Source organism: Eublepharis macularius, chromosome 19, assembly GCF_028583425.1.
Source record: "Eublepharis macularius isolate TG4126 chromosome 19, MPM_Emac_v1.0, whole genome shotgun sequence".
Classification (NCBI taxonomy): domain Eukaryota; kingdom Metazoa; phylum Chordata; class Lepidosauria; order Squamata; family Eublepharidae; genus Eublepharis; species Eublepharis macularius.
The window spans coordinates 16,857,545-16,879,817 of record NC_072808.1 but is presented as its reverse complement, the minus strand read 5'-3'; the positions used below and the strand labels follow the sequence as shown (position 1 = coordinate 16,879,817).

General features: G+C 46.0%; 1 protein-coding gene across 1 annotated transcript; it reads left to right on the top strand.

Annotated features, from left to right (window-relative positions):
- The first annotated feature begins 92 nt into the window (after positions 1-92).
- Positions 93-21,938, top strand: CCDC159 (coiled-coil domain containing 159). The gene is made up of 12 exons (XM_055003186.1): positions 93-112; positions 1,979-2,071; positions 3,298-3,331; positions 6,499-6,575; positions 9,134-9,215; positions 14,008-14,179; positions 14,451-14,518; positions 15,776-15,852; positions 16,236-16,324; positions 21,017-21,081; positions 21,628-21,728; positions 21,861-21,938. Exons 1-11 carry the CDS (start codon positions 98-100, stop codon positions 21,717-21,719), a joined length of 864 nt encoding a protein of 287 aa, XP_054859161.1. The 5' UTR covers positions 93-97; the 3' UTR covers positions 21,720-21,728; positions 21,861-21,938.
- Positions 21,939-22,273: the final 335 nt, after the last annotated feature.

Below are 22,273 nucleotides of genomic sequence, written 5' to 3'. Positions count from 1 at the left end.
TTGTTGCACATCGCCCCGCCCCCGGGAGGGGGCGTGGCTGGCTGGGTGCCCGGAGGGTGTGTAGGGCGGGCGGGCGATGGAAACGCCGCCAGGGAAGATGCTGGCAAGCCCGGTGAGTGAGTGCGCGCCAGGGAAGGCGGAGGCTGGGGTTGCTGGCTCCCGCCTGGGGAATTCCGGGAGATTTGGGAGGTGGAGCCTGGAGAGGGCGGGGTTTGGGGAGGGGAGGGACTTCAGCAGGGTATAATGCCATATAGCCCACCTCTAAAGCAGCTCTTTTCTCCAGGGGAACTGATCTCTGTGGCTTGGGGATCAGTTGTAACTCTAAGGAGTTCTCTAGCTACCACCTGGATAGCTACAGATGGACTAAGAAATGCGGACGTGCCTCCTTGATCCGTGTGGCTGGGTTGCACATCTGAACATATCTGTACTTCTTTAGGCTTCCTGGCCAGCCCCCATTTCTTCCTCCAGAAGCCTCACCCAGACTCTTCCTGACTGCTGTAACCTATGGTGTGTGGGGCGTCCTTTGGAGATAGTCCAGAAACTTCTGAATGTCGCAGTTCCCATTGCCAGCTGGAGTGAACTGTGGGAAGTGTGTTGTTCCAGCATTGAAAGGACTTTGTTGGCCACCCGTAAACTTTGGGCGGTAGTTCAAGCAGTTGGGTTTAACCTGTAAAGCAATGGCTCCATTTCAAGGACCACCCGTCTCCACATCTGCCTGACTGTTGTGGCCCTCAAAGCAGCCCCATGTTCATGTTCTTTGAGGTGAAGCACATGGGCATGAATGACTGGCCCCCACAAAGCTCGGCTCTTCTCCCTGCTCTCTACCTTCTAGGTCAGAACATGTCCGAAATGGGCTTGTTGCTGTTCTTCCTTCCCCTATCCCTTGTACCTCTAAATACCTCTTTCTTTCCTTCCTGCCAACACAGTCTGTGCCAGCCTTCCTCTCTTAAGGCCTTGGCAGCACCCTTGACCCCCTGAGCAAAGCCTCCCCCCCCCAAGCTCTCTGGGAGAGAACCAGGCCTGGCTGCCCCCCCCCCCGGCTCTCTCATTGGTTCCAGCCCTGAGTTCTGCCTTTCTGTTTCATTTCATGGTGGATCTTGATTTCAGGTCATCTGCTTGGAACTGAGGTGCCAGTTGGGTCCCTTTCCAGGAAGGGTGCAGCTCTCTGCCTTTTCCTTTGGCGACTGCTGTTCGGGTGGGCTGCAAGACCACGAGTGGCAAAACCACAGAGGAATAAACGTGCAAACACTGCCAAGTATAAATCCAATATGAAATTTATATTATTATCAATCCTATAAAGTGACTGAATGCAAGAATAAATCATTCTAAAGTGCTCAACAATCCGAAGATCTTCCTCGGCGCTCTTCTTTCCAACATACTTAAAAGAAAAGAGAATGTGAGTTTTGTTTGTGATGCGGCCGTTACCGTATAGTATTGTATTTATTCAGGAGGACTATTTATTTATTGTCTTTATTGAGTGAACTATTGAATTATGGAATGTCTTTGGATTGTTTAGCACTTTAGGATTATTTATTCGTGCATTTAGTCACTTTATAGGATTGATAATAATAAGGGGTCATTTTGTAGAAAAATGGCTGGAGGAACTCATTAGCACAACTCATTAGCATATGCCACGCCCCTTGCCATCACCAGAAGTGTGTCATTAGTGTATCTGATTTGCATATGCCACACACCCTGACATCTTCTATCCTGGCTGTTTTGGACCCGGTCCTGGCCATTCAGGGCCGAAATTGGGCCCCAAATGGCAAAAAGGGGCTGAAAATGGCTGAAAAGGGGCCCAAAATGGTCAGGATCGGGCCGCTGCTGCGTGGGAGAGTGATCCACCACCCGTCTAAGGCCTGATCCAGACCGCTTCGGCCCCAATCCAAGCTGAAACGGGCCCAGTTGAGTAGCATAACTCCTGCCAGTGGAGTAGCATAATTGTTGGGATCTCTGCGGGTCTATTTGTTTCTCCCAGGGGATGCTTTCAATGACCATTGCCACAGATGAGAGGAGCCGGGACGTTTCACCTAGCTGCTTCGTGTCTCGGTCAGGCAGCACTTCATCCACAGTAAGAACCTTGAGTAGATTGTAAGATGGTATCTGGGGTGTGTGGAATACTGGTGGTTGGTGAGCAGGTAAGTGGAGCGTGGGAGTGGAAATCCTGGTTCTTAGACCCAGGTGACCTAGTCGTGTAATGCAGTTTGCTTTATGTCCCTGTAGTCCAGATGTACAGGAATACCTGTCAGTCCCTGGCAGGTAAACCCCTCAAGCCCATCCTCAGTGAACACACGTTGGTTCCAGCAGAATCAGCTTAATTAGGATCTATGCAGTTCAGGTCTGTTCTCCTCACGGAGCTTGACAGAAGTGACAATTCAAATCCAGCAATCTATGTTATAGTTGGTTTTTCCTGCGCTCCAAATGACAGTTCGGTTTTTGGTGCGCAAGCCTACCAGAGTTTTATGAGAACCTATTCGGTTATAACTTTGTATTAGGTACACAATGGCCCTTTTCACACTGCTTACCTGCTGCCGGAACGTCGCGAAATATCATGCAAAAAACGCAGAAGATCGCATCTTCCCGTGAGAGCTTTGTGCGACATCACGCAAAACTCTCATGATAAGTCACTATCTTCCGTGTTTTTTTGCACGATATTTCGCGACCTCCGGCAGCAGGTAAGCAGCGTGAAAAGGGCCAGTGCCTACTTCCCAGTATCTGGGAACAGGAGAGAAAACACATCTCGACACATCAAGGTCACGGCTGGCCGAGACATGCATATTTCTCTAAGATAACAAGAGAGGCCCTTTCTGGGACCTAAGGAAGTAACATCTGCAATATGGTTACAGAGGATCAGAGAGAAAGAGAGTTACACAGCAATTCAGTAATAATACAGTATAGCTTCAACATATTGTGGTACAAGCAATCTAACAAACATACAACCATGGCATGGCTATATACAGACATGACGATACCAGAGGCTGTTACCCCCCACCCCCCGTGTATTGGGGTGGAGTTGGGTGGGCCGACAGTGCTGATTCCGCACACGTTGGATCATGCACTTTCAATGCACTTTATCAATCGTTTGAGGTGGACTTTTTGTTCCGCACACACAAAAATCTGTTCCATATGATCTATAAAGAGGATTGGAAGTGCATTATCCAACGTGTGTGAAATATCTAAAAAATTTCCTTGAGTGTTGGGCCCCCTACCCCCATGCTGTGCCCCACAACCTATGGGCAAGAAAGAGCACCTTAGAGCAAGAATGATGAGATTTTTCTGCTCCTCTTTATGGAACAGGGCCAGCTGGAGAGGAGTGCCTTGAAGTCGCCTGGTAAGTGTTATATTCCCTCCTTTGAGTTCTTCAAAAGAGTCTGACAAAGGCAAGGATACGAGTGGTTAGGAAGGAAGCAAGAAGAGCAGTGGGGCTGGCCAAGCTTCTTCTGGCCTGGGGGCTGTGCCTGGCTGCAGTCAGAAGGAATGCAGGCCGCCGTCCTTGGGATGAATCAGGGCTGGGAGCTGTGGCTTCTCTTTCCAAGGTGTTATCTTCTCTGTTCTCCACCTTTCTCTGCTTCTCTTCTTTCCTGGATCCTATTAATTCCTTCCTGTGCTCTTTCCGTGAACGGTTCTCTCCCTTCCTTGTTCCGTTCTCTGTCCGCGTTCACCACAATCTCCAGGAGGCCTCCAATTTGTCTTCTGTCTCGAGGCACCCTTGTTTGTTCTTGGGCGCCCTAATACCATTTCTAGACTTTCAGCTTTCCTGTTCTTTGCCTGATCTGCGTATTCATTCTAGAGGTAAAATCGCTGGTGCTTCCTTTGCTATTTCATCCCGGATGGCTTCTAATAGCTTAGTACTGAATTCTGCTATGTAAATGCAAATAGAAAGTGCCTGTGATATTTTTAATGTTTTAATTGACTTCAGTCATCTACTATTCCTAAAAATATAGAATTATTGAACATTTGGAAACTTGGGGGGTGTTTTGAAACTTGGATGGCTTCTAATAGCTTAGTACTGAATTCTGCTATGTAAATGCAAATAGAAAGTGCCTGTGATATTTTTAATGTTTTAATTGACATCAGTCATCTACTATTCCTAAAAATATAGAATTACTGAACATTTTGAAACTTGGGGGGTGTTAGATGTTTTCAGGGTTTTTAGAAGGGGAGACAAGAAATTTGAGAGGAAATGGAAATAGATGTAGTATTTTTTTTCTTATCAAACCTGAACTTATTTTACTGCTTTAACAACATAAAAGGCGTGCTTTAATTTATAACGTAACATATAAAATTGGACAATTGGGTGGAAAGGCAGCATAGAACTGTATTAAAAAATCAATATAAATATTTCACATATTTAGCAATATTTTAAAGATTCTAATGCCTTGATGTTTCTCTCCTTGGGTGGAAAGGTGGCGTATAAGTGTTTCAATTAAATAAATAAATAACCATGGAACTGGCAAGTAGAAATGCCTTAGTTTTTTTCTGCAGGCAACATTACAAATTGCCCAATAGTAAAGAGAGAGATAGCTGCAAATGGTTTTACTCTATGCTGTTTTAGCTCACGTGTCTTACTCTTTGCAGTCTGAGAAGTAGGAAATGATATTGTCGGAAGCAGAAAACAAATTTTGGAATAAACAAAAGAAAATGTATTGTTTGGACAGAAACTGTCTCATACAGTCATATAGGGATAACAGCCTATCTGGATACCAAGTTAAAGTTTTATAATACTAAAAATGCTGATCTCTTCTACAGTGTGTTATCATGCACATTTTAGCATATGTATTGTGGACAAAATTAGTCACATATGCCCAAGGAACATCTCTTTGAAAATATGTTGTATATATACAGAGGCATTATCTAATGTTGTAGATTCTTAAATAAATTTTTTCATAGTTTACATTTTGAGTGAGTAACTCCTAGTCTTTAAAAGTATTTCACTTATTTCAAAACAGAAAATATTTCATAGGTGTTTTTTCCCAGTGCTCCCCCCAAAATCTAACTTTTCACATCTCTAGATATTGCCAATCTATAATCTCTGCGCCTTGACCAAGGCAGGAATTATGGGGGAGGCATTGTGCGTGGGGGTGCATAATAAAGCATACATGGTATGGAATTCTTAGGGCAAACCTGCTTTCATGTGAGAGCAACCCCTTTCCCGGGGTCCCAGAAAAGGTGCAAAAACCAGAAACTACACAGCCTGCAGTCGTTTTGCAAACAGAGACCTCTGGATTCCTGGGGAAACGCCACCAGCATTCCGTGAGTGGGCCGTCCCTAGAAGGACCTGCAGATACAACCTTTATCAAGAAGTTGCAGTTGGTGCCAGATAGCAGCGCCCCAAGTATGAAAGGAGGAGTGAGTAACTTCTTCCTCAGAACTGTATAAAAAGAAAGATGAATCCTCTCCCCTGTTCTATACCGAGAAAGAGAACGGCACTTGCGTTTGTTGACTTGTTGCGCATAATGGCTTCTGTCCTTTCTGCTTTTGGAATTTTTACCAGACTCTGTCCAATGCACGCAGAACGGATTCTCCCTAGCACTTAAATTATGGGAGGGTAGGCAGCGTCCAGCCCTCTGACTTTTGTGAGGAGCCCTCTTTGCTACTTCTAAAAGCATCCAGGGGAAATAGCATCATATGGGTGATGTATTGACGGCCTGCATTGTAGAGGAAGACTTTGGGTCAGAAGGCAGCAGACAGTAGCCCCAGGGGTCATTTTGTAGAAAGAGCTGGAGGAACTTATTAGCATAACTCATGCATAACTCATTAGCATATGCCACGGCCCTTGCCAGCACTGGAAGTGTGTCATTAGCATAACTGGTTTGCATATGCCACACCTCCTGACATCACCTATCCTGGCTGCTTTGGACCCAGTCCTGGCCATTCAGGGCTGAAATTCGGCCCCAAATGGCAAAAAGGGGCTGAAAATGGCTGAAAAGGGGCCCAAAATGGTCAGGATCGGGCTGCTGCTGAGTGGGAGAGTAATCCACCACATGTCAGAGGCCCGATCCAGGCAGTTTCGGCCCCAAACCAGGCCAAAACGGGCCCAAAATGGCTGAGAGTCAGATGGGCGGGGCCACCTGTCATGTGACCTCTGGGGAACTGCCGGAACTGTGTTCCGGCACATTCCCCCTCAAAATGAGCCCTGAGTAGCCCCTTTTACACATTGCAGTGAACAAGGTGCAGTCCATACATAATGTACACTTCTGAGGAATCTTCGTGTTACTTTCAATGCATGTAGAACTGAATGTGTGGTTGAAGTGGCACATTTATACAGAAACTGGTCCACGGTTTCATTTGCAAAGCGAGTGCACATTGGCTCTTCCTTACAAACAGGAGTGCGCTTGTTACGTACAGGCTATACGCACATTCGTTGTAATATATTTACAGGGCTAGTGAGTTCAGTATCTGGGAATCACCTTCCAACCAGTCTGTATCATCTTCTGTGGCATTGCTTCCATATAAATTGGCAGGTTTGTGGAAGTCACGGCTGCATTTCTCTTGCAGGGGTGATGCCAGAATCCCAGTTGATGCTGAAAAATGAACTGGAACTCATCAGAGCTCAGCTCCAAGCCCAAACTAAGGTCAGCATAAGGCCGCAATAGACTCCTGTTACGCAGCTACATCTGGTCATGTGATTGTTACGACTTGTCAAATTCTGGCATCGTTTTCTGGCTCCATTGCAAGAATAAAGAAGCACAGGGGGGATTCCAAACAATTATATTCTGGGGTTCTGTTCTGACACCTATAGTCCAGTTTGGTTAGAAGCACTTTTTAAAATCCCCAACATTGTTTAGATTGTCTGCTTACTTTAGAGTAAGCACCATTGGGCTCAATAGGTTTCCTTCTGAATAAATACGTGTAGGACCAGAAAAGGGGTCCGCAACCTTTTTGATCTTGCGAGCACCTTTGGAATTCTGGCACAGGTTGTTGGGTGCGACCACAAAATGGTTACCATGGTAGGTAGAGCCAATTGCAAAATGTCAGGGAGCAGGCTGAGAGCCAAGCTACAAGTGATGCCTGACACAGGTTGGACACGTGTCGGCTTACCTCAAGTTTTGATGGGAAATGTAGGCATTCTGGTCTTGCAGCTTGGCTCTCCATTTAATTGAAGTTTACAGAACCCCCACCCCACACCCAGTGGAGGGGAAGGGGGGCATCCGGCGAGAGCCCGATGCCTGCCCTCCCCTCCCGACCACATGTTCTCCCTCCCATAGACTGCCGCTCTGTAAACTTCAATTAAATAGAGAGCCAAGCTGCAAGACCAGGATACCTACATTTCCCATCAAAACTTGAGGGAAGCTGACAAGTGTCCAACCTGTGTCAGACGTCACTTGTAGTTTGGCTCTAAGACGTAATTCTTACAGTAACTCTTCAACATTTCAGGCAGAAGTACTGCTTAATGGCATGTCTTTTAAAATGAACATATTGTTCAAAATATTTCTTGCATGCACACAGCTTACAGCTTTTTAATTTGCAGAGTCAATCATGTTTCCAATGGCCAATCAGAAGCCCTGCTGGGTAAAGTCTCACCCGTCCCCTCCCACTTTCTAAAAACACTTGTCAGACTCCAGGAAAGGTGTTGGCAGGTTCCACACTGGGGACCCTTGTACTAGACTTTTTCCCTGTTCATGTCCATAAAATCAGTTTTCCTTGGAGTAACACAGTGGGCATTCCCTGTGTATGCGTCAAAATCCATCCAGTCTCCCTATTTGGGTTGGAAAAGGAATTTTCCACTCGGTCAGATTGGCTGAGTGTGACTGGGTTGGTACCCAAATTTATATTCCTTCTCATACATGGACTCGCTCTTTCAGTCAGACCGAGAAATCAAAGCTTTTTACTTAGACGCTTTCCCCTCAGTATCTTATATGTGTGGACATCTGCATGTATTTAAGGCTATTCTCTCAGGTTTGTTGTTTTGCCTGCATCCATTTCTAGCTTGTTCCCATGGTGTACATGAGGTGTACAAACATCAGAGGAGCTCGGCTGGATCAGGGCAGGGTCTGTCTCAGAGTCTCTCTACACGAGATATCTGACATGTGAAGAACACGAGTCGGGAGATGCAATGGTATCCGGGAAGGGTAGTTTAAAAAGACAGAGCTGGTGGCAGGTCAAAGGCTTTGCTATACACTGGAGCTGTGTGAAGGGGCTGTGAAATGCCAGACGAGAAACTTCAGCCCATTAGAACCTCTCCAGGTCCATTTCCAGCCCATCTCCATTCCTCGCTGCCCTCTGGTTGTGAGGCCACACAGTTTTAGACTGGAGAGGTGAAATTGACAGAGCCTTTGGGGAGGCGAAGATGAAATTAACAAACCCTCTGAGGAGCAATCTCTGCCAGCTCTGTCTTTTTAAACTACGCTTCCCGGCTAACACTGCACCTCCCTACACTTGACAAACGTGCGCCAAGGCATCTTGTGTGGAGAGACTCTCATTCAGCGTCCCATTTCAAATTGACTGCCCAGATTAGCTCCACGAGGTGATTCAGAGTTCTACCGCCTCTAACCCTGGAGGAGTCCTTCATCCATTATCCCTCCAGTCCCCTTCTAGTCCCCTTTTAAGGTACTCTGAGCAATTGGCAGTGGATTCTTTAAGCGAATTGTTTCATTGTACAAAGAAGGATTTCTTTTCCAAATTCGCCGTCTGTCAATTTCATTAGATGACACACACACCCCACACACACACACACAAAGGACAAACCGGGCATGATGTTTGTCATGCGTTTGCCATACACCAGATGCCAGTCCCCTGTGGCCACTGCCTGTAAATGTGCCTGACTCTGGTTGAGACCATGGTGTGGGTGGAGAGGGGTGCCTTCCTCCCCACCCGCACTGTTTTCCCACTCCAAAACGGCAATGAGAGGGCCATTGGGCAGCAGCGAGCTTCAGGTTTTTAGCCTCCCCAGTTCCTCCACCCCATACATAATTTCAGAAACCCTGTCTGGGTCTTCCCTTGGTTTTCTTTTCTCCAAAATCAGCCCTCAGCAGCTTTAAAGAAGGAGAGGGGAAGGGCAGAGATGGGACTCTCATGCCCAGTCACATGCGTGCCCTGTGCTCCTGCCCTGTGCCCGGCACCGCTTTCCAGTCTGTGTGCCCAAAAGGATGCTGTGCACGTGACTTTTCTCTGTGCCCTCTCTCTCTGCTAGGCTTTTGAGGCTCTGAGCCACTCGATTACTTTGTTGGAGCAGGAGAGCAACCAGCAGCAGAGCCGAATCGCTCAGCTAGAAGGTGAGGCGCCGGGCAGGGAGGACGTTCTGGCTTCACTCGCCCTTGGCTTGAAAACGCAGCGTGCTCTGCTCAGAACCAGGCAGGACGGAAGGCATTCTCTTCCAAAGGGGAGCCACTGAAGGCTATGCAAAGGGCAGCCATGCTGGGGGCGGGGGGCAGATTAGGACTGATTTGCACATCCTTTGAGGTCCCACTCAGAGTTCTGCACGGAGTGTGGCATCCTCTGTGCAATGTGGACTTCTTTTCATAACCAATTTGGGTTTTATTGCATGTTCCTAGTCTTTCAGTCTTGACCTGGACGGGCCAGGTTAGCCTGATCTTGTCAGATCTCGGAAGCTAAGCAGGGTCAGCCTTGGTTAGTACTTGGATGGGAGACCAGCGAGGAAATCCAAGATTGCTGTGCAGAGGCAGGCAACGGCAAAGTACCTCTGTTTGTCTCTTGCCTTGAAAACACTCTGGGGTTGCCAGAAGTTGGCTGTGGCTGGACGGCACCTAACAGTCTCTACACGTGAAGCCCTATTTGAAACAGTACAAAATAGCTGATGCAACCCCCCACGAAGCCTTCTTTATGAATTCCGCCTGGAATGAACCAGAGACCAACACCTGTCCCATTCAGCATGGGTTGCTCAAGAAGGGCTGATTCCGCACGCGTTGGATCATGCACTTTCAATGCACTTTATCAGTCGTTTGAGGTGGATTTTTTGTTCCGCACACAAAAAAATCCGTTCCAAATGATCTATAAAGAGGATTGGAAGTGCATTATCCAACGTGTGCGGAATCACTCAAGAATTCCACGCCAGTTTTACCTGCTCTCTGCAAAAAAGCTGCCGGGAGGTGGAATTTCCATGCTCTATGCTGCCACCTCCTGGCTGGCCGTTTGTCTGCCAATGGCTGCCCCTCTCTCCTATCTCTCCGGTCACTCGCGTTGCCATGTTATCTCCAAACCTGAAACAATAAAATAAAAGTGCAGATTCCAAGCAAATCCTTATTTCCATCTTCCTTCCAGGCTCATAGTAGCCCTTAAGCATTAGTCCCTCATTACTAATGTCTGGGCCACTGCCTAGATTAAAGGGTTTCTGCTAGCTGGGTGCAGCCGGGCCCCTGAGCTGTTCCACACATGACTCAAAACCATGTTTGTAAAAGACATGGGCAGCAGAGAACAGAAGTTGCTTGTGGCTACTCCTGTGAGCGGGTGTACATGTTTTCTTCTTTTTAATTTTTAAATTTTGTTTAGGAAATAGAAAAAAGAACAGTTAATAGTGCATAGAACCTTATACAGAAAAACTATGACTACATCTAAGAGATTATACTTAATATCAGGGCTTTTTTTCTGGGAAAAGAAGGGGTGGAACTCAATGGGTTGCCAACACAGGGAGCAGGAGGTGGTGCTGCTGGTACCACATGCGCACGTGCAAAGTGCGCACATGCTTCCGGGACCACCCAATGATGTCACTTTGGGTCAGCTGGAACAAGGGGGGAGTTTTTTAAAGTTTAAATCGCCCTCAGTGAAAATAGTCATATGGCCAGTGGACCCGCCCCCTGATCTCCAGACAGGGGAGTTTAGATTGCCCTCCGCACCGTGGCACGGAGGGCGATCTAAACTCTCCTCTGTCTGGAGATCAAGCGGTGGGGCCACTGGCCGTGTGACCATTTTCAAGAAGTGCTGGAACTCCGTTCCACCGCGTTCCAGCTGAAAAAAAGCCCTGCTTAATATATAGTAATAGATTGGAAATAATAGTAAAGTAGAATACATACAAACTATAATTAGAATATATAAGAATTTTTTACCCCTCCCTCTCAGTTCCCGATAATCCAAAACAATACTAATTATACATTTCATGTATTATTATGAGTCCAGCAGAAATAAGCGATAGATATTTTTATATTATATATCCATGTTTTCAATATACAAGTGAACACTTCTTTCTAAAATATGCAAGAGTCCAGTAGCACCTTTAAGACTAACCAATTTTATTGTAGCATAAGCTTTCGAGAATCAAGTTCTGTTCGTCAGATGCCTGATCAAAACTGATCAGGCATCTGACGAAGAGAACTTGATTCTCGAAAGCTTATGCTACAATAAAATTGGTTAGTCTTAAAGGTGCTACTGGACTCATTTTGATTTTGCTACTACAGACTAACACGGCTAACTCCTCTGGATCTATCTGAAGAAGTGAGCTGTGACTCACGAAAGCTCATACCCTACCACAAAATTTGTTAGTCTTATAGGTTCTACTGCACTTTTGCTCTTTTCTACTGCTACAGACAGACTAACATGGCTACCCATCTTGATCTATTTCCAAAATACGCGTTTTGTCTCCGTCGTGAGTTAGAGTTTTGATGGTGCTCATATCAAAAACACAACTTGTGAAGAGGCTTAGATAGTCATTTGCTCTTGAGTTCTCGTTCCTGTTTTACCAGGGGCTGGGGGAGATTAAGGAAGTGTTTTCACACATGTTGGATAACGCCCTTCCAGTGCAATTTAGCAGTATTTTGCAGGTGGCTTTTCCTGTGTGAAATAGGAGAATTCAGTTGCAAATGACTGCAAAAGTGCATTGGAAGTGCGTTATCCAATGAGTGTAAATGCAGCTCAATCGTATGCTGCACGAACTGAAAAGGTCCAGGAGAGAAAGACTGAGTTAGTGAGTAGCCATGCTGTCACCATTGCAACAGTCAGTTCTCTTCTGCTGATGTGACCGTTGATTCCTGAAGGGGGTGGGTGCATCTTAGTCTGTTGTCTCAGCTTTGACCGTTCCACCTTGAGTGACTCTTCCAGGAGTTTAGACTCTTGACCAAACTGACACTCTTGACAGTGTTGATCTCACCTTCACTGACTCACTCAAACCTCCTCACCAAGTTAAGGTGTATGTCCAAGATGGGGCTGGAGATGGGTGCAGGCTGTGTTTGGCTTGCAGCCCTAGTATTCATTCATTCATTCATTCATTCATTCATTCATTCATTCGCTTGCTTGCTTGCTTGCTTGTTTTTATTTGTTGGATTTTTTATCCATTTTCCTCATAAAAGGGCTCAGAGCAGATTACAAAGTGAATTACGATTAAAATTACAATTCGCATTAAAATCATAAAATACATACAATTAGCATTAAAATCATAAAATGCAATACATTTGGGCGGCAGCCCAGGTTGCTCAGCCCCCATCCAAAAACATTCCATGAAGTGGGAAGGGGCAGATTATGTTAATATTCCAGTGGAAACTGGGGTGAGGGGTTTTTACTGGTCCCCGCTTCCCAACAGGAGACCAGTGCGGAAGCCCACCTGTACCTCGACCTCAGCCATGTGCCTGGTGGAACATCTCCATCTATTACAAAAAGGAGGGAAATACCCTGAGAAACCCAAATACACTACCAGGTGTATGCTAGCAAACGTCATAATTAAAGTGCAAGTGCTCCAACATACATAACACAATATACACTGTAATTTACAAAAATTCATATATCCTCAGAGATAAATATACAAACAATCAGTCAAGTCAATATTCAGTCAGTTAGGAGTGTCCAACACAGTCCACAATAGTTAGAACCTCAGGTATTAATTCCTTTTTTTTGTTTGAAAAAATTTTATTAGGTGAGAATATTAATACATACAACTTTCAAATAACATCTCAATATCATTTCCCCCCACCCTTTCCCTCCCCCCCTTTTCCAGGACTTCCAACAGCTTTCCAACCCTATATCTTAATCTATTCCTAATCTATCCCCTTTTTCTATAACTCATTATATCATGTTTACATTCTGCTTTGTTAAGCTAAGCTCTATCTGTTAGCTTCAGATCTATTATTATTAACTTAAAATCTGTTATCTATTACTATCTGTTAACTTCAGATATATTTAAATTTAAGCTAACAATTAAATAAAATATCTACTTTATTAATTTTACCAATATCTATTAACTCCAAATCCACTTAAATTTAAGCTAACAATTAGCTAATACTTCACTCCATATGGTAAAGATTCCATCTCTTCCAATAAAGAGCTCAGGTATTAATTCCTATAGGTGAAAAGTCAGGTGGACTATCTAGGAGAACAGTAGACGTCTTCTATATGAAGCTCCAAAAAGCCAAAGATTCAAGTGTCAGCTGAAGCTCCAGGGAGCCCAAAGATTCCAGTCAGTTGGCAACGAGCCTGCCAGCTAATAAATCCGCTCGTTTCGATGTTTCTTCATCCCGGCCAATATTCCTGCTGTAAAATTACATTTGTCCACAAATTACATTTCAATGCAAACAAATTACAAATTGCAAACCAATTATTTCACCCCCAATAGAGGTTGTACGAAATGGACTTAGGGCCAAGCTACACATGACGAATGACACTTGAACGGCAAGTGGATTGAGTGGAGGGCAAGTGAACAGGGAGAAATACACTTGCCATTCAAGTGTCATTCGTCATGTGTAGCTTGGCCCTTACTGGTCTTCCTAGTTAATGTTTCTCGCCATTCATCATGAACCTGTTGTGTTCAAAGTGTGTGTGGCCCAATTTGGCTAATTACTATATATACTTATAGAAGATGGAAAATCTCCATCTTACAGGCCTGGTGGAAAGATAGTAAATCCTGCCCAGCCCTTGTTTCAGTGGACAGAGAGTTCCACCAGGTTGGTGCCAGGACCGAAAAGGCCCTGGCCCTGTTCGAGGCCAGGTGAGCATCCTTGGGGCCGGGGACCACCAGCAGCTGTTTGTCAGCTGAACGGAGCACCCTCTGGGGAGCATATGGAAAGAGGCAGTCCTGTAGGTATGTCGTGCTTTTGGTGAGCCATCTGTTTATCCTTTCTGGTCCAGAGGAGTTAAGGTTTGCCACCAGCTCGTCTCGTGAGACACTGTTTGAGGGTCTGATGCAGAAGCGGATCCAGGAGCTTTGGAGAGCTGTGGCCATGGAGGTGGAAGGGCTACACGGTTCCATGAAGCAGAAGGAAAGCTGCGTGGAGAACTTGTCACAAGAGGTCCTCGAGAGGTGAGGAGACAAAGAGGGCGGAGGGGCAAAGGAAAGGGGTTGAATATCGGTGCCGTTCTCAGGCATTGCAGGGCGTTTCTCCTGGGGGTGGCTTCTTGAAGGTCTCCTCGTCAACTCTCGGCAGAAATGGATCTCCAAAACTCTGTTTGCTGTCCTTGTGGGTGAAGCAGAGCAAGGCCGTTGTCCAGCTGAGCAGACAATGCTACTTGCTGAGGGTGGAGGTGTTCTATGCCGTTTCCTGAAGTCCCTCTTTATTTTTCCCTCTTGGCAGCAAAAAATTCCTTTGGGAGGAGCTGGAAGCTGTGCAAGGTGAACTGCAGCGCATCCATCAAAAACTGAGTATGTCGCTACTCCAAAGTTATTTTCTTAGCATACTTCTCCTACCCCCAAACTCACAGTGGTTTCTTCTCCAAGAAAGTACTATCCCATCAAAACGTAACTCAAGTTAGCCTGGGCTATACTCTTCGGTAGTGGGTGGAAAGTATGCCTTTTTTTACTCTCCTTCTGCCGTACAGAATTCCCAAACTGAGGTTCTTTTAATACACTAAATATCTTGTATACCAGTTTCCTTGACTAGCCAGCTTTTCTTTAAACTGCCGGAGGGAGGAAATTGCCCATCCTCTAGCTGATTGAGTGTTTTGAATTAGGAAATTTCCCGTACGATTGAACCCTCACGGTTTCGTCATCTGTGGTTAAACCTTGCAATGAAACTATAAGCAGACTTACTCCAGTCTAAGTCCATTGATTTAAATGCTTTTAGACTAGAGTAACTCTGCTTAGGATTTCACTGTTAGGCTTCTACTTGCAGCTAGATTTTGTAGTGGCAACAACCAATCAGTTTCCCATTTCTTACTCCCTTTCTATTCTATAATCTTCATTTTTTTCTGAAAAAACATGCCAGTGGTTAGACAAAAAATCAAGACATTCCCTCTGTTAACTGACCTGTTTCCATATCTGGAAAGGGAGCCAGCCTGGAGCCATCTCGCTTTGAGTGGGCACAGACAAATCTCTCTGCTTCCCCTTCCATTTTGTGAAGAACCTAATCAACCTATTTTTCTTGTTCTTCCTCCTCCATTTTGTAAGCGCTGTCCCTGTTCTTGTAGCTACAGGGGGGATGGGTGGGGTGGGTATGGCAGAACTGCCCTCAGCCCCTGAGAAAGGTGGGGCTGGTGCTCTGGCAGATGTTTGTATTTACAGGGTAGGATTGGAAGAGCAGAGGGCATAAGGGGTGGCTTTTGGACTGAGCCCAGTGCACTTGATACCCATTAGCTGAGAGCCCAACACACTTCGCATTCAGTAGATGAAGCTGAACTCATGCCTCGGTGGTCTCTGAGAGTCCGGTCCCACCCACTGACCGAATCTGCCCATCCCAGTTCCAGCCCTTCCTCTGCCATTTTCCATCTAGTAGATTGCAAGCAAGAATGTCAGGCCCCCAAATCCTGCAGGCCTCCATGGGACATAAGCTGGTGGACCATGCTGGGGAGATGGAGGCTGCTGAATTGCATGAAAATGGATGCAGGTTCCCGACATGCGCTGGAGAGAGGCCTATGGCAGCCGTGGGAGGGGACCAGATGCATTTATGGGTTTCTGTCCTAGGGGACCAGGAGGTGGACATCACAAGAAACCTGGTCAGCATTAAGAAGATGCAGGACAATCAAGTGAGGTGCACCAGGGTGAGTGGCTTGGCTTAGGCCAGTTCTGCATCCCGGTGGGCTGGAGTTGTGGCCCAGCTGATCTCCTGCTGGAGGGGTAAACCTGGGCTGTGACGGGCCATCTGTGGAGGCCCTGACTGTATCACACAGGAGAGGGGCACAGACAAGTGTGGCCGGTCATCTGAAATGCAGTGGAATGCAGCTGCGAGCCCCTCAACCGATCGAGAATGCTTAAGGATGGCCGTGGATTCATGACCATGGTTGTGGTTGCACGAGGCCTTGTTGCATAGGAGAGGGGAAGGGGGTTGTGCTACTTGCGTGTCTAGCTAGGGCAGAGCCTGACGCAAGACCAGCAAATCCACGGATCCCTCATGTATTCACCTGTGCCCTGTCCTCATTCCCAGTTCCTTGCCCAGCTGAAAGGCAGAGTGTCAGGGGATGCCTCAGAGACCATGGACAACAAGCCCAGAAGTGACGAAGGGGACGACGCCTGGTAAGAACAGCCCAGCCAGTTCGGTGTAATGGTTAAGAGTGGCAGGACTCTAATCTGGAGAGCCAGGTTTGATTCCCCACTTGAAGCCAGCTGGGTGACCTCGGGTCACTCACAGCTCTCTCAGAGTTCTCTCAGCCCCACCACCTCACAGGGTGATTGTTGTGAGGATAATAATAACATACTTTGAAAACCGCTCTGATGGGCATTAAGTTGTCCTGAAGGGCGGTGTATAAATTGAATGTTATTATTATTGAGAGCCAGTTTAGTGTAGTGGTTAAGAGCGGAGAACCAGGTTTGATTCCCTACTCCTAATCTGGAGAACCGGGTTTGATTCCCTACTCCTAATCTGGAGAACCGGGTTTGATTCCCTACTCCTCTGCTTGAAGCCAGCTGGGTGACCTCAGGTCACTCACAGCTCTCTCAGAGCCCTCTCAACCCCACCCACCTCACAGGGGGATTGTCATGAGGATAATAATAACACACTTTGTAAATTGCTCTGATGTGGCATTAAGTTGTCCTGGAGGGTGGTATATAAATCGAACGTTGTTATTATTGAGAGCCAGTTTGGTGTAGTGGTTAAGAGCGGCAGGACTCTAATCTGGAGAACCAGGTTTGGTTCCCCACTTGAAACCAGCAGGGTGACTTTGGGTCAGTCACAGCTTCTCGGAGCTCTCTCAGCCCCACACACTTCACAGGTTGATTGTGGTGAGGATGATAACAACACACTTCGTAAACTGTTCTGATGTGGCATTAAATTGTCAAATGTTGTTGTTGTTATTGGCAGTGCCTGCAGGAAAAGCACAGCCTGCCATCTTCCTGTCTTGACCTGAGCCACTAGCTTTTGTGCTTAATAAAAATAGACCCTGGCAGAGTGGGACATTGAGGTGGAGCGTGGGGACAGAGAGTATGCTGCATACAGCCTGCTCGGTCAGCTGCTCTCTGGCACCCGTGCCAGTTCCAAGAGAAGATTCTACCAAGCGTTGCCCCTAGGCGTCTTCTGTTGATTTTAGTGGGAAGCCGTTGCAGGCCTCTCTGAAATGAACAGACACTGTGCAGAAGGACGCTTGGGGGACTGGCATCATATCATAGACGATAGTTTTCAGGCCAGAAGATTTCAAGGACTGGAGCTGTGCCCTCCTATTTCAGCTTGACGATGGCTGGCATTAATTGTGGGCAAGCGTGGCCTCGCAGATCCCAAAGGCCCTCCTGCCAGCAAGCTGTAGGTCGTAAGGAACAATGCCCTCTTTCTTGAGGCTCTGTTTTGCCAAGGGGCAAATGGTTCTTTCGGATTTGAAGGCAATAAGCGCACAAGCGCGGAAGGAAAATCAAATTTATTACATCGATCCTGTAAAGTTCAAGAAAGAGATAAATAAATGAAACAGTAGCAGAGAAAAGATACAGAACTTAGGCTTACAATGCCCCTTCTGCTATTGGGAACCGCTGGAGATGACAGTGAACAGACTCCATAGGCCGGTTTGCAGGGCGCTGTCTGCAGCTTAGCCCGTGCTGAGGTTCAACAGGGGAAGGGTCTTCTCTGACTTACATAGATACAAACTTGCATAGCTACACCTGGTATTTGTTCTCTCCTAATTGTCTTCAGAGGAGGAGATGATGAATGCAAGGCCGAATGTTGACCCAAGAGGAACATTGCTCTTATCCTCTCTAAAACTCTCGTACCAGGTGCTAATCTAAACACCTCCTTCCTGAATCCAATAACCTGACACCGTGATTAGACAAACAGACATTAAAGTGAAAAGCAAGGTTCCTAAAGAGAAAAGCACTTTGCATTAACAGAAAGGAATGTTCAGGCGGTCTGGAACTGAGCACAAGATGTGGCACACCACTGACTCCTCGAGATACACTGCAGGTTCCCTGTAGGCAGAATCCTTACAAAGCTTCCTAGTTCCATGGGTTGCAGGTCCCCTCTCATTTACTGGGGGGAGACAGCTAGGTAACAGCAAATGGCGCTGGACTCCCTCCTCTGTCTCCTTCTGGGGGCCCGTGCCAGGTGCCGGGCTCTGTTTAGTTAGACTTTGGAACGTGCAGGGCAGGCCCAGGGCCTTGAACGGCCTGCACCAAAGCCCCCAGCTTCTCAAAGCCCACTTTGCTTTGAGCTTTGTGCATTTAGACTGAGGTCGGTCCCACAGCCACAGAACCAGCTCAAAACACAGGTATCAGAATACATTGCATTTTGTATCCGTTTGTGTGCACGTCTGTAAGCAAAAGGAGGGCTTGTCTGAAACATCTCGATCTCAAAAGCACATCAGTAAGGTCAAGAAGAGTTTGCTCAACCTTCCCAGTTGGCATTCCCCTACCAGTTAGTATGCTAATGTGTTTTTATGATTTAACATATCCTGAAAATAGATGTGCATTTTTAAAAAATATGTTTATTAATTTTCCATTTTTTAAATATAACCATAAAAACATATAACAAATAGCAAGTAACAATAAAGAATCTACAATTACAACTTGTAACATTTAAAGCTTTGATAAAACTCCATACATTGGCATTTTGATAAACTACAACTTACAGATGTGCATTTATGTTAGCGTGTCTTAGCACTTTACCATCTGCAGTCTTGCCAGGTAGATACGCTGGTATTCCATACTCAGAACATGTAATTGCGACCTCAATTGTTTTTTTTTTTAATTTTTATTGGGTGAGTAAAGATTAATATTACAGATTTTCAATTGAAACCCTCATTTCCATATTCTCCCACCCTTTCCCCCCCCTTAATCTAAGACTTCCAACAGTTTTCCAACCCACTGTCTAAACCTACTACTTATATCTCCTTTTCTATTCTTAACTGTCTTAATACGCTACTGAGATAGATAATATATATTGAATTAAGCAAAACCTAACATCAAACTATCAATTACATTATATTTCTAACTTATCTCCTCTCTTCTTTTGTAAAGATCAGTATCTCTTCCTTTCTGTAAGCTTAATAGTTATCTAACAACCATAATTCTCCCTTTACGTCCCACTTCTTTCCCAAATACTGTTTTAACTTCCCCCAGTCATTAAAAAATTCTAATTGCGACCTCAATTGTATTGAATCCATTGACCACAGACTTTTAAGCTGCCCTGAATTTTTAAAACTTAGACGGGAGCTGATTTTCTCCCTAATTAGTAAAGATTCTGGGCCAAGCTACACATGACGAATGACACTTGAACGGCAAGTGGATTGAGTGGAGGGCAAGTGAACAGGGAGAAATACACTTGCTGTTCAAGTGTCATTCGTCATGTGTAGCTTGGCCTTCTGTTTCTCCAACAGCCAAGACTTCCAGGCTACTGAGCAATGAAGATGGATGGGTCCCATATAGTGTTGCTAGATTTTTGGCTGCCATTATAGAAATACGGAAACATACCAAAGCAACTGCCTAAACCCTATCATTATGTGGGTAGTTTCCCATTAAAACATAAATTCTTAACGGCTGTTCAAGATCACTGGGTTGAATGAATAGCAATAGAAAAGAAAGAAAGGCTTGTCTTGCAGGTCAAAGCAAGATACAACCACGATCGTGTCAGAAACGACACAAAAATGAATATGAGGTTGTAATGCAGGATGCCTCCCTGGACAGGCGATCTGATCCAGGAGGAACTGGTTCAAAGCTCAACGCAGCCCCTAGGTGTTCTTAGCCAGATAAGAGGGGTCCTCCGAGGGTAGAACACTCCAAAACAAATTACAAACCTTGAAGGTTATATGTATTAAATATATTTTGTAAATTTTTATAGTTTTGATTCTTACAAAAGTGCAAGTGCTCAAATGTGATAAAATATTCTACAATAAATATACAGTTAATAAACCTTCATAAATATTCATCAAGCGTCCAATCCTTCCAGTATCTGAGGATACTCCACACAGATATTTATAGTTTTCAAGCTCCGCACAGATATTAACAGCTTTGAATTTTTTTTTTTATTTTTTATTTTTATATTTCAATTTATATACCGCCCATCCTCAGGGGCTCTGGGCGGTGAACAAGTTAAAATCAATAAAAACAAGAAAACAACAATACTAAAATCAACATACAAAACAATAATGAAATAAATTAACCAAGTGCAATGGTGGGGAGAACCCCCCACCCCAAAGGTGGGAGGCCAACATGGCACCGCCCCCTTCAACCACCGAACGCCTGGCGGAACAGCTCTGTTTTACAGGCCCGGTGGAACGATAATATGTCCCGCTGGGCCCGGGTCTCCATTGACAAAGTGTTCCACCAGGCTGGGGCCAGGACTGAAAAGGCCCTGGCCCCGGTTGAAGCGAGGCAGGCTTCCTTAGGACTGGGGACCACCAGTAAACATTTACCCGCTGATCAAAGCGATCTCTGGGGAACATACAGGGAGAGGCGGTCCCAAACAAGAACTAAAAATATATAGTTTACAACTCTGGCATTTGGAACCCTAGGTGTTCTTAGGCAACCGGCCGCCTCTCTCTGCCTCAGTGCCAGTCTGCAATATGGGTATAATATCGGACTACCTTACAGATCTCTTGTGCAGCTTGATGTAATAATGTAGGTGAAAGCACGATATAAATGCTAAATATGCTCATAATCAATAGCCTCTTGATGCTCAAAGGTCAAGGGAGGCTCTGGAATGGGTGGGCTGTCTTCGTCCCCCTTTAATTCAGCCGTAGGTGATGCCCAAAGTTAGGGATTCCCAGGATCTGTTGTTTTCTTCCCACACAGGTTGGCCGACTCCCTCTCCAGCTGCAGCATCTGGGGCGAGAAGAGGGGGCCTTTGAGAAAGAAGAGTGAGTGGCGGCAGTAGGCCCGCGCCCCACCCCTTCCCACCTTAAGCTGGATGCTGGTGGCGCCCCTGTCCCTGGACGTCCCCTCCGCCATTTTGTTCTTGTTCTAATCTGCCAGGGTTTGCTTAGGTTGACTCTTCAGCTGGTGTAAATCAATTTTCTCCTCATAACCTGCTCCCACCGTGAGGTAGTTTAGGTTGAGAAATAGTAAAAAAAGTCCAGTAGCACCTTTAAGACTAACCCACTTTATTGTGGCATAAGCTTTCGAGAGCCACAGCTCTCTTCGTCAGATGCAGAGAGCTGTGGCTCTCAAAAGCTTATGCTACAATAAAGTGGGTTAGTCTTAAAGGTGCTACTGGAGTTTTTTACTATTTTGCAACTACAGACTAACACGGCTAACTCTATCAAGGTTGAGAAAGAGTGCATCTGGCCCTAAGGCTGCCCAGCTTTGCTTGCTTGGAGTTGAGGTCCCCGGGGCAGTGGCAGGGAAGGGGCGTGGCCACATCTGGCTCAATCACTCTGGAGAAAACTCTCTTGGCTCTTTCACAGGCCGAGGGAGCCGCTATCACCACAGGAAAGCCAGTTCCTCTAGCCTCGTCCCACCCGACTCGTCTCTCCATCAGCAGCGCAGCAGCTCCTAGCTTGGAAAGGTGAGCCCCAAGCACCCAGAAGGTCAGTGCCTCTCTCTGCCCGGAATTGCACCACTGCTGTGCAACCAGGAGGCTCTTTTCCCCCAAGGCCCGGAGGGTGGAAAACTCAGCCTACCTTTCCTCCTTCCACAGGTGCAGGACAAGAGAGCCGGGTGAAAACAGAAGCCCTCCTTTGGGGTAGAGCTTCTGACAGTGCAGATGGAATTAAACTCTACTCCTTTGGGCATCCTCGACTCTCTTTGCCTCCTTACTCTCTCTACCTCAAGACTGTCACTCTCTAGGAAGCCCCGCCCCTGCCTTCTCTCTCCACTAGGCACTACTTCTGTTGTTAAAGGGGACTCCATGTAGGAAGGATCAAACACCGGAGGCAGCACTGAAGCTTCATTCAGAGCAGTCGATTGCCTCAAAAGGAGGGGAGAAAAATACCTATTTTAAGGTGTCTCTGCACTATGTACTTAACATGCGCTTAAGCCTTTTTATTATTTTGCTTCTAGAATAGTGGTGTTTTACTTTTACTGCATGGTGAACACTGGAAAGGTGGAATG

Bases quoted from the DNA above. Each gene is read 5' to 3' on its own strand.
- CCDC159 (XM_055003186.1), top strand. The intron at 3,332-6,498 runs GTAAGTGTTATA...TTTCTCTTGCAG, and splicing joins GAGTGCCTTGAAGTCGCCTG to GGGTGATGCCAGAATCCCAG. The intron at 14,180-14,450 runs GTGAGGAGACAA...CCCTCTTGGCAG, and splicing joins TCACAAGAGGTCCTCGAGAG to CAAAAAATTCCTTTGGGAGG.